A 13,926-nucleotide genomic window follows, 5' to 3' on the forward strand; every position below is an offset into this window, starting at 1 on the left:
CTAGGGACATGGTGAAGTTGTTATATAGTTACACTTTGGGTGGTGTATCAACACACCCAGTCGCTACAAAGACACAGGCATCCTATCTAACTCAGTCGCCGGAGAGGAAGGAAACTGTTCAGGGATTTCACCATGAGGCCAATGGTGACTTTGAAACAGTTACAGAGTTTAATGGCTGTGATAAGAGAAAACTGAGGATGGATCAACAACATTGTAGTTACTCCACAATATTAACCCAAATGACAGAGTGAAAAGAAGGAAGCCTGTACAGAATAAAAATATTCCAAAACATGGATCCTGTTTGAAATAAGGCACTAAAGTAAAGCTGAAAAAAAATGTGCCAAAGATATTAACTTTATGTCCTGAATTCAAAGCGTTTGGGGCAAGTCCAACACAACACATCACTAAGTACCACTTCATATTTTCAAGCATGGTGGTGGCTGCATCATGTTATGGGTATACCTCTCATCGGCAAGGAATAGGGAGTTTTTTTGTTGATTAAAATAAACAAATTAGAGCTAATCACAGGCAAAATCCTCGAGGGATACCTGGTTGTCTTCTTTCCAACAGACACTACGATACAAATGTATCTTTAAGAAGGACAATAACCTAAAACACAATGCCAAATCAACATTGGAGTTGCTTACCAAGACAACATTGAATGTTCCTTAGTGGCCCAGTTACAGTTTGGACTTAAATCGGATTTGTTTACATCCCTGTTAGTGAGCATTTCACCTTTGCCAAGATAATCCATCTTCCTGACAGGTGGATTTTGGACTTCAATTTCAGTTATTTAAATGTATGATTCTGAGAACTTGTTGGCAATTTAAAAATCTTTATTTCAAAGAGCATTTTACAAGAAACACATTATTCTGGTCTTCAATCCATTTCTCCACCTTTAGCACCAAGTCTATGTTATTGATCACCCTCAGAAAAATGTATGATTTTATAAAGTTTTAATCACATTTTTTATTGAACACTCACAGTGAACAGACAGATATGTGCACACAAGGGAAGTGACAAATTAATCAAACACATAATACAATTGTTTGAGAGAGAATTTGCTAAACTACATGCTCTCACCCGCGTTTTTACTTTGGAGATTTATTAGACCTCTTAACAACTTTCCATTTCACCATCTCTTTTACTCAAAAAGCTAACTTCAAATTAACCAAAGCATTGAAACTACAAATTTAAAGATTAGTCAGAAAATATGTTAAATGCTCTTAAACAGTTTTGAAATATATATTTGCAAAGTTTAACAGTGCAGTTTGGAAGGGCGTTTGTTTTAATAAGTTGTTTTAATAGGCTTGGACACCATAACACTATACAACATTGATGATTTAAGTGCCTAAATAAAACACGACTTTTGTAATATGGCTAAACGAATCAAATGCAATTTTTATACTACATAATGTTAGTTTATAACTTTTGCAGGTTTTCCCATTACATTTTCAAATACGCAAGTACTGCATTCATAACATACTTTCACAAGACAATTTTGACAATTGCATGCATAACAAGACCCACAAACACTTTCTTAGACTAGATTTCACATAACTGGCGACATACAAAACGAAACACAGTTGTGTGTTTGAGCTCCTAAAAGAAACAAGGGGGAATATAAAGCCTATTTCTATGCGTAGAATAGATCATCCACGTACAAAATGCAGACAAATAGAAAAACACAACAACCCATTAATAGTAGACTCTAGCGTCATCAGAACAGGTTGCTAGATGAGGCGAATAGCCCATTGAGCCAGATGTTAGAGTAGAATCATTTTGTTGCATTTCCAAAACTCTAAAGGAGAACTTTCCCTTAAAACTCAGATTATGAGGCTATTGACAAACTCAACAGCTCCCACCCTCAATGACTGCACACTTTCATCCCAGCATGCTAAATATTAGGTGCCAAGATTGTGTCACTATCTACAAACAAAGGAGACATGCTGGTGTTAGTGTGTTAACGTTGTCAAGGGTTGTTGTGAGTCTGTCAAATGGAGAACTTTCTCCTCTTCATCCTTTTCCATGGTTTTCTCATCTAAGGAGAGCTCAGAAGATGGTGCTCCAGCGTTTGGGGGGAAGGCGGGACTTGGTCTCCTGTAAATAGAGGGAAGCAATAAATTAGACTGATATCTGAAATATTAAATTATTATACGACCAAAAGAGGAAATATAGAGCTTTAAAATGGCTTGTCATGGTTGTACGAGTGTCTCTATTCGATGGAAAGAAGGATTTGTATTTTCTATGAGAAGATTAGGGTTAAATTTGTTATTTGTATTTACATGATTGTCAAAAGTCACATTTTCAGGGATTCAAAGTTAGTATATACTCTCAGGAAAGAGGGTTGAGGTAGGTATAAAGACATCAATAAAGACATCAATGAGTTGTGCAATAGAGATTAAACTGAAAAAGTATTGATAACAAAAGACACCATCCACTTTACCATTAATTTCTCTAATACCTATGCATTTACATGAAAATGACATAGCCAGGTACAGTGTAATTACAGTGTACTTATATACCTGTTTGCTTACAGTAATACCTGTTTATATCAATGTGTACCTACAGGAGCATACTGTATATAATAAAGTGTAGCCCAACCAGTCAAGTTAAAAGTATATAATTGTGTCCATTTAATTAATGCACATGTTAGTTTAGTATGATGTCAAATAAATCACAATGTAATTAGTTTTTTTGTGTGATTTATGTCTAAATGAATGAAGATTCAGGATGGATATGGCTAGGTTACATCTCTAATGTACTCACTCTGATAATATCACCACTGTTGTTTTGGGAGGTAAACACAAATAAGAAACAATGTTTATCAGGTGCACTCTTTAGACAGTGTAACTGTGTAGCGACAAGATAAACCTGGGACACAAACATCAGGATGTCTCACCAGGTTGAAGATTTTGGACAGTGTCCCTTGGTCTCTGCGGCATCTGTAAGATGACTTTGTGGCATCAGCATGTGGTGGCGAGGCCTAGAACAAGATGCTTTATAAACACATGGAACGTGGCTGGACCTGGGTATAAATCAGTGCTCAGCTGGATGAAGTAGGGGGAGGACACCAAAATGGTGTTGAACTAGTAGTTATATTGAGTTTGAATATATTTTGGTAAACACCATAGGTATAAATGTTACATTACTACAATGCTCTTTTGCATTAAACCCAGAAATGGCATGTTTCTATCAAAATGAGTTTACTTCATTCAGTGGTCTGTTACTGTAAAAGAATGGTATGAACGAGACAAGAAGAGAAATAAATGAGGAATGACCAACATTGCAGCAACCTTTAGGGGATAAGAAGATGGGAAGACCAAGGCATGCATTACTTCAGAGCACACATAACACAGAGAACTGGCGAGGAGCACATTTCAATTCTTACACCCTGGACAGCTCACTCTGTGGACACAGAGGAGTTGAATGAAGAAACACACTAATGCAGGAAGATTAGTGAGTCACCATGAACAGAGAATGGGGCAGCGATGAAAGAGTCTCACAGACTGGTATAAGGAAAGGAAAGGTGGAAAGGAAGGCGGAAACTGACGTATATAGGGGTCCCTGAGAGTGTCTTTACCGGTTGCGGTTCAGAAATAGTTGAGCAGTGTCAAAGTCATCCAGAAGCAGTGACTCTAAATTAAAATGTCAGAAAAACAAAAATCATGAGATGTAACGTCACCACAGTATAAGCTGTATTTGAGCTTTTCATCAGCCACTACGTTCCATGAATAATTCCAATGTGAGGAAAACTGTGTTCGACGTTGATTCATGCATCTGACATTTTCCATTAGAGTAAGAAGAGTAAGGTAAACAATGTTATTTAGGCTTTCTAAGAAATATGTATACATTCTTTTGGATGTTAACTGTCTTGAAGAATCACACAAGGGAAGGAAGATGCAGAGTTGAGAGAGTAAAAGTTAAATAAGAGGGAAGAACACAATCAAAACGCTCACAGAAGGACATTAGAGAAAGTCTTCAGACAGAGGGAAACAGTTAGCATGTCATTATCAAACACAGGGCTGTGAGGTCAACACTGTTTTGGGGGTTTAGGGTTGAGTTTGAATGACCTACCAAGCCCAAGACCTCCCTCCACTAGACATGAAAGAAAATGAGATAAATCAGGAAGATTCATGAAGGCCTACTGGAGCAGCGCCTGTTACTATAACGACAAAAAATGTAAACCTACTATACTACTAGCTAGCCAACTTGCACAGGCCCATGAAGTCATGCGCTGTAAAAAGCAAGGAACAGTTTAAAGCTAATTACCTGACAGAGGCCTAAAGAAACAGTAACCACAGTAAAGTAAAATGTTTTTTAAAGGAGGTAATGGAACTCACCCTGGACTTGGGACGGGGAGAGGCTGTCACCTGAGGATACAGAACCCAACAAATGATAAGGTCCTATTCCATGAGTTCAAAGATGGAAACATAAGGACATTGGCTAATGGGGAAAACCCTTTGCAACAGCAGATTTAAAAAACAGTACTTTGGAAAGTTTGAGGCAGTGGTGCAGGCCTAGAGAAACTGCTAGATAACTACTCTACCCAATATCTTGTGGATATGTCTCCACTTGAGGACCAGAGCTCGTAAATCTTGTTCCAATTGTATGGCAAGTTTGATCATGCCCTTCTTATACTGTATCAAACAATCACCATTGCCCAAAGCGGATGTAACTTCAGGTAATACATTTTCTCCAAGGTCTCTACAATGCTTCAGGTAAGATAAATACCATTGAGAATTAAACTAGTTTATAATTCTTCGACAACAAAACATCTTGTGTAAGAGTAAGTTCAATATATTTATTTTAAAACCTTTTCAACTTTACAATTACAATTTGTTTAAATAAAACAAATATAATACAAGTTATAATATATAACATTGCATAGAGGTAGTCAATCTAAGATACTCACGCTCAAGCTCCTGAAGAAATGCATTACTGCATTCTCATTAGCCCGACGTCGAGGGGCTGGCTTTGGGGAGGTGGCGTGACCCCGGAAGGACCCCTAAAGGTATAAACAGTAGTCAAAAACTCACAGAAGTCTCTTTGCTAACGTTGGACAATCAGGCTCAATTAAATGGCTATGAGTACATGAACCTCTACGGGATCGGTATCCCTATACCAGGACAGTTGTGCTAACGTGCGCTAATGTGATTAGTATGAGGTTGTAAGTAACAATAACTTTTCCCAGGACATAGACATGTCTTATATGGGCAGAAAGCTGATTAACTTCTTGTTAATCTAACGACACTGTCCAATTTACAGTAGCTAATACATTGAAAAAATACTATGATATTGTTTGAGGAGAGTGCACAACAACAAAAAACTTTTATCACGGCAACTGGTTTGATACATTCACCTCTGAAGGTAAATAATGTACTTACTGTCACACCCTGATCGATTTCACCTGTCTTTGTGCTTGTCTCCACCCCTCTCCAGGTGTCGCAAATCTTCCCCATTATCCCCTGTGCATTTCAACCTGCGTTCTCTGTTTGTCAATTGCCAGTTCGTATTGTCTTTTCAGGTCTTACCAGCTTGTTTTCCCATCTTCCTGCTTTCTCACGTTTCTGTTTCCTAGTTCCCCCGGTTCTGACCATTTCTGCCTGCCCTGACCCCGAGCCTCCCTGCCTGACTTTGACCTGGATTACAGACCTCTGCCTTCCTTTGACCTGTCTTTTACCTGCCCCCTGTTTGGGTCAATAAACATCTTTGATTCTAGCAGTCTGCATCTGGGTCATATCCTGGGTTCTGATAGTAGGAACTGGCCATGACTGACCCAGCAGACTCAGACCAGCTCCACAATGCTGTCTCCCAGCAAGATGCCATTGGAAGACACAAGGAGTTACTGCAATGCCTTATGGAGGGACTACATACCCTGGCGGAATGCCATGACCAGGCGTTCAATACATTACTGGAGCAATTCCGCGTATTCCCTACAATGCAGCAAGCCTGACCAGTTAGTCCCCAGACTCTCAGTAACCCACCACCAGTGACATTTCTTCCCAGCCTACACCAGTGTACCGAGAACCCCGCTTACCTCCTCCCAAGCGTTACGCTGGAGATTCTGGAACCTACCGGGCCTTTCTCTTCCAGTGCTCCCTCGTCTTCGAGCTGCAGCCTTCTTCGTTCCCCTCGGACCTCATCATCATAACGCTGATATCCGGGAGGGCACTCGCCTGGGCTACGGCGGTGTCTGCCGTCTGCCTCAGTCTGGAGGAGTTTGTGGTGGAAGTACGGAAGTTCGAGTCTCCGTTGTCCGGGAGAGAGGCTGCTCGTAAATTGCTCTAGCTATGTCAAGATGCCCTCAGTGTGGCAGGCTATGTAGTGGATTTTCGAATGTTGGTTGCTGAGAATGCCTGGAACCCGGAAGCATTGTTCGACATGTTCCTTCACGGATTATCGGAGGTGATCAAAGATGAGCTCGCAGCCCGGGAGTTGCCCATCGACCTCGACTCCCTCATAGCCTCCACCATCTGAATCTATGGGCGGCTACAAGAATGTAGGAGGGAGAGGGAATCTTTCCCCTGTCCCCTCGACTCTGAGGAATCCTGGAAACCCCCGAAGGCATTTCTGAGAGACTCTGACATCACCCGAGTGCTCACAGGAATCGTAGAGAGTGGTCGACTCACTTCCTCCAGAGAACCAAGCTACTGGGAAGGGCTCGATTGTCTCAGGATGAACGTTAACGCAGACTGAACACCAGGAGCTGTCTGTATTGCGAGACTACAGAACATTATATTTCCACCTGTCCATTGAAAAGACCAGGTTCACCAGTAGGCACAAATACACTGGTGAGCCGTACAGACATTTCCCAATGATTACTCGCACCCTCTCCATGCCACCCTGTTATGGGGTGACCAGGACAAATCACTCCGGGTGCTCCATGACTCTGGGGCCCATGAAAGCTTTATCGATGCTACCTTGGTGTCAGAGCTTGGTATCACCACTCAGCCCCTCTCCATTTCAAAGGATGTCAGAGACCTGCAATACGATTCCTATCGACCTACGAGTTTCAAAGTGTATGTAGTTCCTGCTCATCAAATCTCCCCATGTACCTGTGGTTTTGGGATATTCATGGCTCCAGAAGCACAATCTCCTGATCGACTGGGCTACTGGTGCTATTGTGGGTTGGAACCCGTTCTGCCATGCTCATTGTCTCAAGTCAGCCCAGCCTGCTCCGGGATGTCTCCCTGCAGGCTTGAGAGAAGCCTCGGACCTCCCCGCCATGCCCGCGGAGTATCAGGACATCCGGGAGGTCTTCAACAAGGCCAGTGCTACTTCTCCCCCTCCGCATCGACCCTTATGTCTGCGCCATTGAAGTTCTCCCGGGCACCACACCCCCTCGGCGGCGGCTTTACTCCCTGTCAGGTCTAGAGACCAAGGCTATTGAGGAGTACATTGAGAATTCACTCGTTGCAGGGAGGTTTCGCCCATTTCCCCCCCACGCCAGCGCAGGGTTCTTCTTTGAGGAGAAGAAGAACCAAACCCTGCGCCTGTGTATCGACTACAGGAGTCTTAATGACATCCCTGTAAAAAAACAACACTCATCTCCTCGGCTTTCGAAACTCTTCAGGGAGCGACCATTTTCTCCAAGTTGGACCTTCGGGAACGCTTACCATCTGGCTCGGATATGGGAAGAAGATGAGTGGAAGACTGCCTTTTACACAGCTAGCGGGAACTGTGAGTAATTAGTTATGCCGTTAGGGCTGACCAACGCTCTCGCTGTGTTCCAGGATGTGCTGAACTGGTTCGTATTTGTGTACCTCGACGACATCCTGGTCTTTTCCTGGTCAGCTCAAGAACACGTCCTCCACCACCAACAAGTCCTTCAGCGTCTCCTGGGGAACCAGGTTTTCATTAAAGCGGAGAAGTGTGAGTTCCATCGCTCCACTATCTCCTTCCTTGGATACGTCATATAGGACATATACAGATGGATCCAGACAAGGTGGTGGATTGGCCTAAACCAACATCCAGAGTGCAGCTGCAACATTTCCTGGGGTTTGCTAACTTCTACTGCGGCTTCATCCGTTTTTACAGCATCCTGGCTTCCCCCTTCTCAGCACTCACCTCTCCCAAGGTTCCCTTCACATGGTCGCCAGCAGGTGACCAGGCATTCTCGGGCCTCAAACTTCAATTCACTACAGCCACCATCTTAATCCATCCAGACCCGTTCTGCCAGTTTGTGGTGGAGGTCGATGCCTCGGATGTCGGAGTGGGGGCCGTCCTGTCCCAGGGTTCTGCCCAGGACCAAAAGCTGCACCCCTGTGTATTCCTCTCCCATCGTCTTACCCCTGCTGAAAGGAACTATGATGTGGGAGAACTCCTCGCCATCAAGATGACACTGGAGGAGGGGAGGCACTGGTTGGAAGGGGCAGAACACCCATTCTTGGTGTGGACTGACCATAAAAACCAGGAATATCTCTGCACCGCCAAGCGCCTCAACTCTAGGCAGGCTCGTTGCGCCCTGTTATTCGCCTGGTTCAATTTCACTATTTTCTACCGCCCAGGGTCCAAGAACGTGAAGCCAGTCGCACTCTCATGGTTGTATTGCCCCGCTGCTACTCCATCTGACCCCAAAATCTGGGGAATAGATAGCCTGGCCTGTAAGGCGCAGCGTTCCCAGCTGGAATCCGGGATACCGGGGAATTGGCAGAGTGTCCCGGAATCTGCCTGTTCCCCGGTCCTGGAATGGGAGCATTCCTCCAGACTGACCTGTCATCCAGGCTCCCATCGGATGCTTTTGGTGGCCTTCCATGGTTTCTGCATTTGTCGCTGCCTGCACGGTGTGTGCACAAAATAAGACTCCTCTGCAATCTCCAGCTGGCCTTCTACAACCACTACCTGTTCCTCCCCGCCCCTGGTCTCATATTTCCCTGTACTTTGTTACTGGGCTTCCCCCGTCAGACGGCAACACTACTATCCTGACGGTGGTGGATAGGTTTTCTAAAGCCGGCAATTTTATTCCCCTTCTAAAGTTACCCTCAGCCAAGGAGATGTCTCCGCTCATGGTGCAGCACGTCTTCCGGATCCATGGACTTTCGGTCGACATGGTCTCCGATTGGGGTACCCAGTTCTTGTCCCAGTTCTGGAAGGCGTTCTGCAATCTCATTGGGTCATCGGCCAGCCTGTCGTCTGGTTTCCATCCCCAATCTAATGGCCAGTCGGAGCGAGCTAATCAGGACCTGGAGACGGCCCTTCGTTGCCTTGTCTCTGCCAACCACAACACCTGGAGCCAGCAACTCGTGTGGGTGGAATATGCCCACAACACCCTTCCCTGCTCGGCCACTGGTCTCTTGCCCTTTGAGTGTTCCTTGGGATATCAGCCCCCGCTCTTCCTTGAGCAAGAGGAAGAAGTCAGCATACCATACCCCTCCAGGTGGAGTCCCGTAAACTTTCCCCCTGTTTCATTGGCCCGTTCCCCATCTCTAAAATACTTAGCCCCTCTGCTGTTCGCCTTCTGTTGCCCCACACCCTCTGTATCCATCCTACGTTTCATGTGTCCAAGATAAAAACCTGTGTCTCACTGTCCTTTGTCTTCTGTTTCCAGAACAGACTGCCTGCTGTTCTGTACCTTATTGACTCTGCCCTGTATTATAGACCTCTGCCTGCCCTTGACCTGTCTTTTCCCTGCCTCCTGTTTGGGTCAATAAACATATGTGATTCTAGCTGTCTGCATCTGGGTCTTATCCTGAGTTCTGATACTTACATTCAGTAATCTTGCTCTGATTTGTCATCCTGAGGGTCCCAGAGATAAAATGTAGCATAGATTTGTTTGATAAAATCTATTGTTATAGTCAAATGTAGGAACTGGGTTCTACAGTTTGAACCCCTGCTGTCTCTTGCTCCACACCCACCCCACCCGGCAATCTAGATGTGTGAAAGTTAGTGTATGAGCTAATGATCCATCATGTATGACATTCCTGGTAGTGTGTAAACTTACATTTTGTATTACCATATCATTGTTGTATGTTCTCTATAGTTATGTACTTGTAAATATATTAATTGACCAATTCGGCACATTTGGGCAGACTTGATACAAAATATTGTCCAGTATTGCAATTCTTCACCAGATCAATCTGAAACTTTGCACACACACTGCTGCTCTAAATTGTAATACAAACAATATTATATGATGGCCTTTCTCTTGCATTCAATGATGATGAAAAAAATGAATAATAGAAAATGCATGTTTTTTTGTTTGTATTATCTTTCACCGGATCTAATGTGTTATATTCTCCTACATTCATTTCATATTTCCCTAAACTTCAAAGTGTTTCTTTGAAATGGTGTCAAGAATATTTTTTATTTTATTTAACTAGGCAAGTCAGTTAAGAACAAATTCTTATTTTCAATGACAGCCTAGGAACAGTGGGTTAACTGCCTGTTCAGGGGCAGAATGACAGATTTGTACCTTGTCAGCTTGGGGATTTGAACATGAAACCTTTTGGTTACTAGTCCAAAGCTCTAACCACTAGGCTACCCTGCCGCCCCAATATGCATATCCTTGCTTCAGGTCCACCATGGCCTTTTTTTTGCCTTTACCTCCCTTCTCACCTCATTTACTCACATCGTATATAGACTTGTTTATACTCTATTATTGACTGTATGTTTGTTTTACTCCATGTGTAACTCTGTGTCGTTGTATCTGTCGAACTGCTTTGCTTTATCTTGGCCAGGTCGCAATTGTAAATGAGAACTTGTTCTCAACTTGCCTACCTGGTTAAATAAAGGTCAAATAAAAAAGGTTTGGGTATGTCATTTTAGGCGAAAATGGGTCCATAAACTACTTTGTACAAGTATGTACTGTATGTATTTTAATCAATTTTTCAACTTGAGGTGACTTTCTGAACAGACACTCTGCTCTGTATTTCTTTGCAATGTTATGCACCCTAGTTCACAGAGTTCGTTTTTTTTACATGGGAATTAGAAATTTAATTAAATGCACACAGATGAGTTTAAAAAAAGGTTGTATAACCAAATGCTCCCTTACAAGAAAGTGATTGGGAGTTGTTTTTTAAAAGCTTTCTGCCTGGAGGATTGCACTTCAATGGAAGATGTTCAAAATGTGTATAAATAACCTATTCTAGAAAGTAAAGTATAACTGTGCAGAAATAATTTATAATATCCAAGAGCTTTACTACAGCAAGAAAATTCAGCCTGAATTCAAGCCTTTCCAAGGCCCCTCCCTCCAGATATAGGTTTTAATTGGATAATTTTTTTGTTGCTAAGAATTGTGGATGAGCTTCGTGATTTACACAAATTTACTGAAAATCCGCACTAAGACACGATTATATTAACAGTATTGCACTTTGTAGCCTACTTTTGTCCAGCCCATAACCACAGATCAAGCAACATTATGGGCTAAACGTTCAAATCCTGTTGCAGCAGGATTATTTTGCTATGATAAATACTGGTCAATAAGATCCTAGGTCTGGAACCCAACCTACAGCATTATGTTAATTTCCATGATCATAGCTGACAGTGATTAATACAAGCGCTGAGTGGAGAGGACTGGATATTATTTTAGAATGTCTGCAATGGGAAAATGATGCAATTTTTCAGGTTAAAATGCATATATATTGACAAAATATATTTTTTTAATTCATAACATCAGAGATAAGCAGTTGTTAACCTGCCATCACTCAGCAATGTGCCCCCCTTCCCTAGTTTTGGTTGCAATAAACTCTAGAGAAAATACGCTGAAGACAAAGTTCAGAATCATTTGGGGGTGTTTGATCGACTTGCTTAGCTTTAGGAAAAAACATGAGACCTTGTAAGAGGAACAACTGGTGCATGATGCAGACAGATCACATTGGATATTCTGTTTGCTATCAAGTCTGTACAGCCAAATAAATGGTGGTTCTATGAAGTTTTATGAATTCAAGCTATGCAGTAGTTGTATATTAGACATCTGATTTCAAACTGTGATCATACGAAATACACCTGTCTACTTATCACAGCAAACACCCAGTCAAACACACAGCTATCCAGGTTGGGGTCAGTAAAATAAATTCAGTGGTCAATTAAGATTCAAGCCTAAAAATAAGTTTATAACTAAAATGAAAATTAGATGAACCCTTTGGAATGTATTCGACTTGATTCTGACTATTGCAATAATTTGAGGAACTATATTTTAACAATATTTTAAGAGGTAAGGTATTGATTTTTCAATGTTGGTCATAAACATTAAAGACATGCCTCGGAACTTTGACAACTAGTAAATATGTAGTTCATACATGCATAATCTATGAGCAGAATGACGTTTTTAGCTCAATTAGCCACAAAATTCCTAGTTTGAAAGCGACTGTTTACTGGAAGCTGTGTGGCACCATTTCCCCTCCATTTTCCCACTTGTGGGCCAGCCGCATGCAATTCAAGTTCCAGCCAATGAGCTTTAGCCCCTCGCCATTTGAGTGACAGCTAGCAGGATGCATACACAGCAGAGCAAGAGAGACATCGATGACATGGTGCACATGTCTGCCGTAGTACGCAATTTTCATGGACCACTTTTGGCTCATGAGCGCTACTTTAAGAACTACAGGCCAAAAAGTATCCAAATGTACTGGAAAATCTCTAAGAGATTGTCAGCAAATAAATGGTGTATTCCTGTTAATCAACGAGAATCCCTGTTATCTTTAGCGGTTCTATAGCTATTCATTTTCCCCCAAAAGAATCCTCAACATGGAGAAACAATGCCAAACAATCTGTACAGCAAGTAGTCCATTTGATATTTTGGGTAGACCTAGAATAAAAATTAAATGACAAATTATCTAAGATTATTACATCAGGTATTCTACAAGTATTTTAGCTCTGCACAATAAATAAATCACCTTTTTTCAAAGAATCTCTCTCGACCGCACACAAAAACTGGACAGATATATCCTTACCATCGTCATATTAGAACTCTATAGACTGGAAGAGTATTGGTGAGGCCATTGATCATAACAGTTGGTAACCCCAGATGCTCACCTTGCCCCTTTTATTTTTGTCACCTCCAAAGAACGTGCTAATCTGATCCATCAGGCCAGGGGCCTTCTTCCTCCTGCTCAGTCCAAATGAGCTTTGCCCTGAGGTACTCGCTGTGGCCATGCTGGATAGTGGTTAGGTAGGGTTGGACGACCGCTCTGTATCTTGGATTAAGACCTTTCAAACCAACTCTGTAAACACTCTGCTGTTGCTCCTTGGATACTTTTCTATCTGTCTGACGTTGAATGGGCAGTCTTTGAAGGCGCCGTCCCCGTGCCCAAATGTATCATGGGAGATGAGGCAGGTCAGGTGGGGGTAGGCGGGCACAGTGGCGTACATGGTGCTGGCCTGACTCCAGGCGTTCTTTGGCCTCACAGTGTCTGTGGAGTCAGTCACTACCGCCCTCTGCGTGGGCCAGCCATTGTACCCCCACCCCCCACCCCACCCCACCCTCCCCCCGGCCTGAACTAGGGCCCTGATGCAAAACAGTCTCCAGCACTGTGAGGCCATTGTTTAAATGGACCCCATATATCTTTTTGATTGATTATATTCAAATAAGATTTTTCCATACAGTTGACTAGAAAAGGAAACACGTAAATGCTAACTAATGTTGAAACATACGGAAATAATTTGTTAATAAGTTGTTAATCACAACTACACAAAGGTTTTGGTCAGTTATGGAAACAGACATAGAAACCATACCTACTTATTTATCTCATAATTCATGCATTTATTAAACACTACGATTTTATTTTAGCTGCTTATCTGTTCTCCTGATGTTTCACAGCAGTCTAATCTGACTTTGTGGAAGTTATTATCTGTGCTCTCATTTGGTGTGCAGAGCAGAGGTCTTTAAGTTTATCGGAAAACAGAGTGAGATCTGTGAAAGTAGTATTTGGAATGTCTTTAAGGCTATTGCAGGTTAATCCTACTAGGTCAATATTTTGCATTGTGAAC

The 13,926-nt window shown here is 42.5% G+C and overlaps 1 protein-coding gene across 4 annotated transcripts; it reads right to left on the minus strand.

The window, feature by feature from the left end:
• Window positions 1-941: 941 nt before the first annotated feature.
• On the minus strand, window positions 942-13,247 carry mbpa (myelin basic protein a). 4 transcript variants are annotated; one of them, XM_020505725.2, is made up of 7 exons: window positions 12,973-13,234; window positions 4,916-5,008; window positions 4,344-4,373; window positions 4,078-4,098; window positions 2,903-2,986; window positions 2,770-2,785; window positions 1,992-2,100 (listed from the first exon to the last, which is right to left on the minus strand). In XM_020505725.2, the coding sequence occupies exons 1-6, from the start codon at window positions 13,090-13,092 to the stop codon at window positions 2,780-2,782; spliced, it is 354 nt and encodes a 117-aa protein (XP_020361314.1). In that variant the 5' UTR covers window positions 13,093-13,234; the 3' UTR covers window positions 1,992-2,100; window positions 2,770-2,779. The 4 variants fall into 4 exon arrangements, with proteins under 4 accessions (XP_020361312.1, XP_020361313.1, XP_020361314.1 ...); XM_020505723.2 differs by lacking the exon at window positions 2,770-2,785 and having other exon boundaries at window positions 942-2,100; XM_031793784.1 differs by lacking the exon at window positions 4,078-4,098 and having other exon boundaries at window positions 12,973-13,233.
• Window positions 13,248-13,926: the final 679 nt, after the last annotated feature.

This window comes from Oncorhynchus kisutch, linkage group LG17 (genome assembly GCF_002021735.2).
Source record: "Oncorhynchus kisutch isolate 150728-3 linkage group LG17, Okis_V2, whole genome shotgun sequence".
Lineage (NCBI taxonomy): Eukaryota > Metazoa > Chordata > Actinopteri > Salmoniformes > Salmonidae > Oncorhynchus > Oncorhynchus kisutch.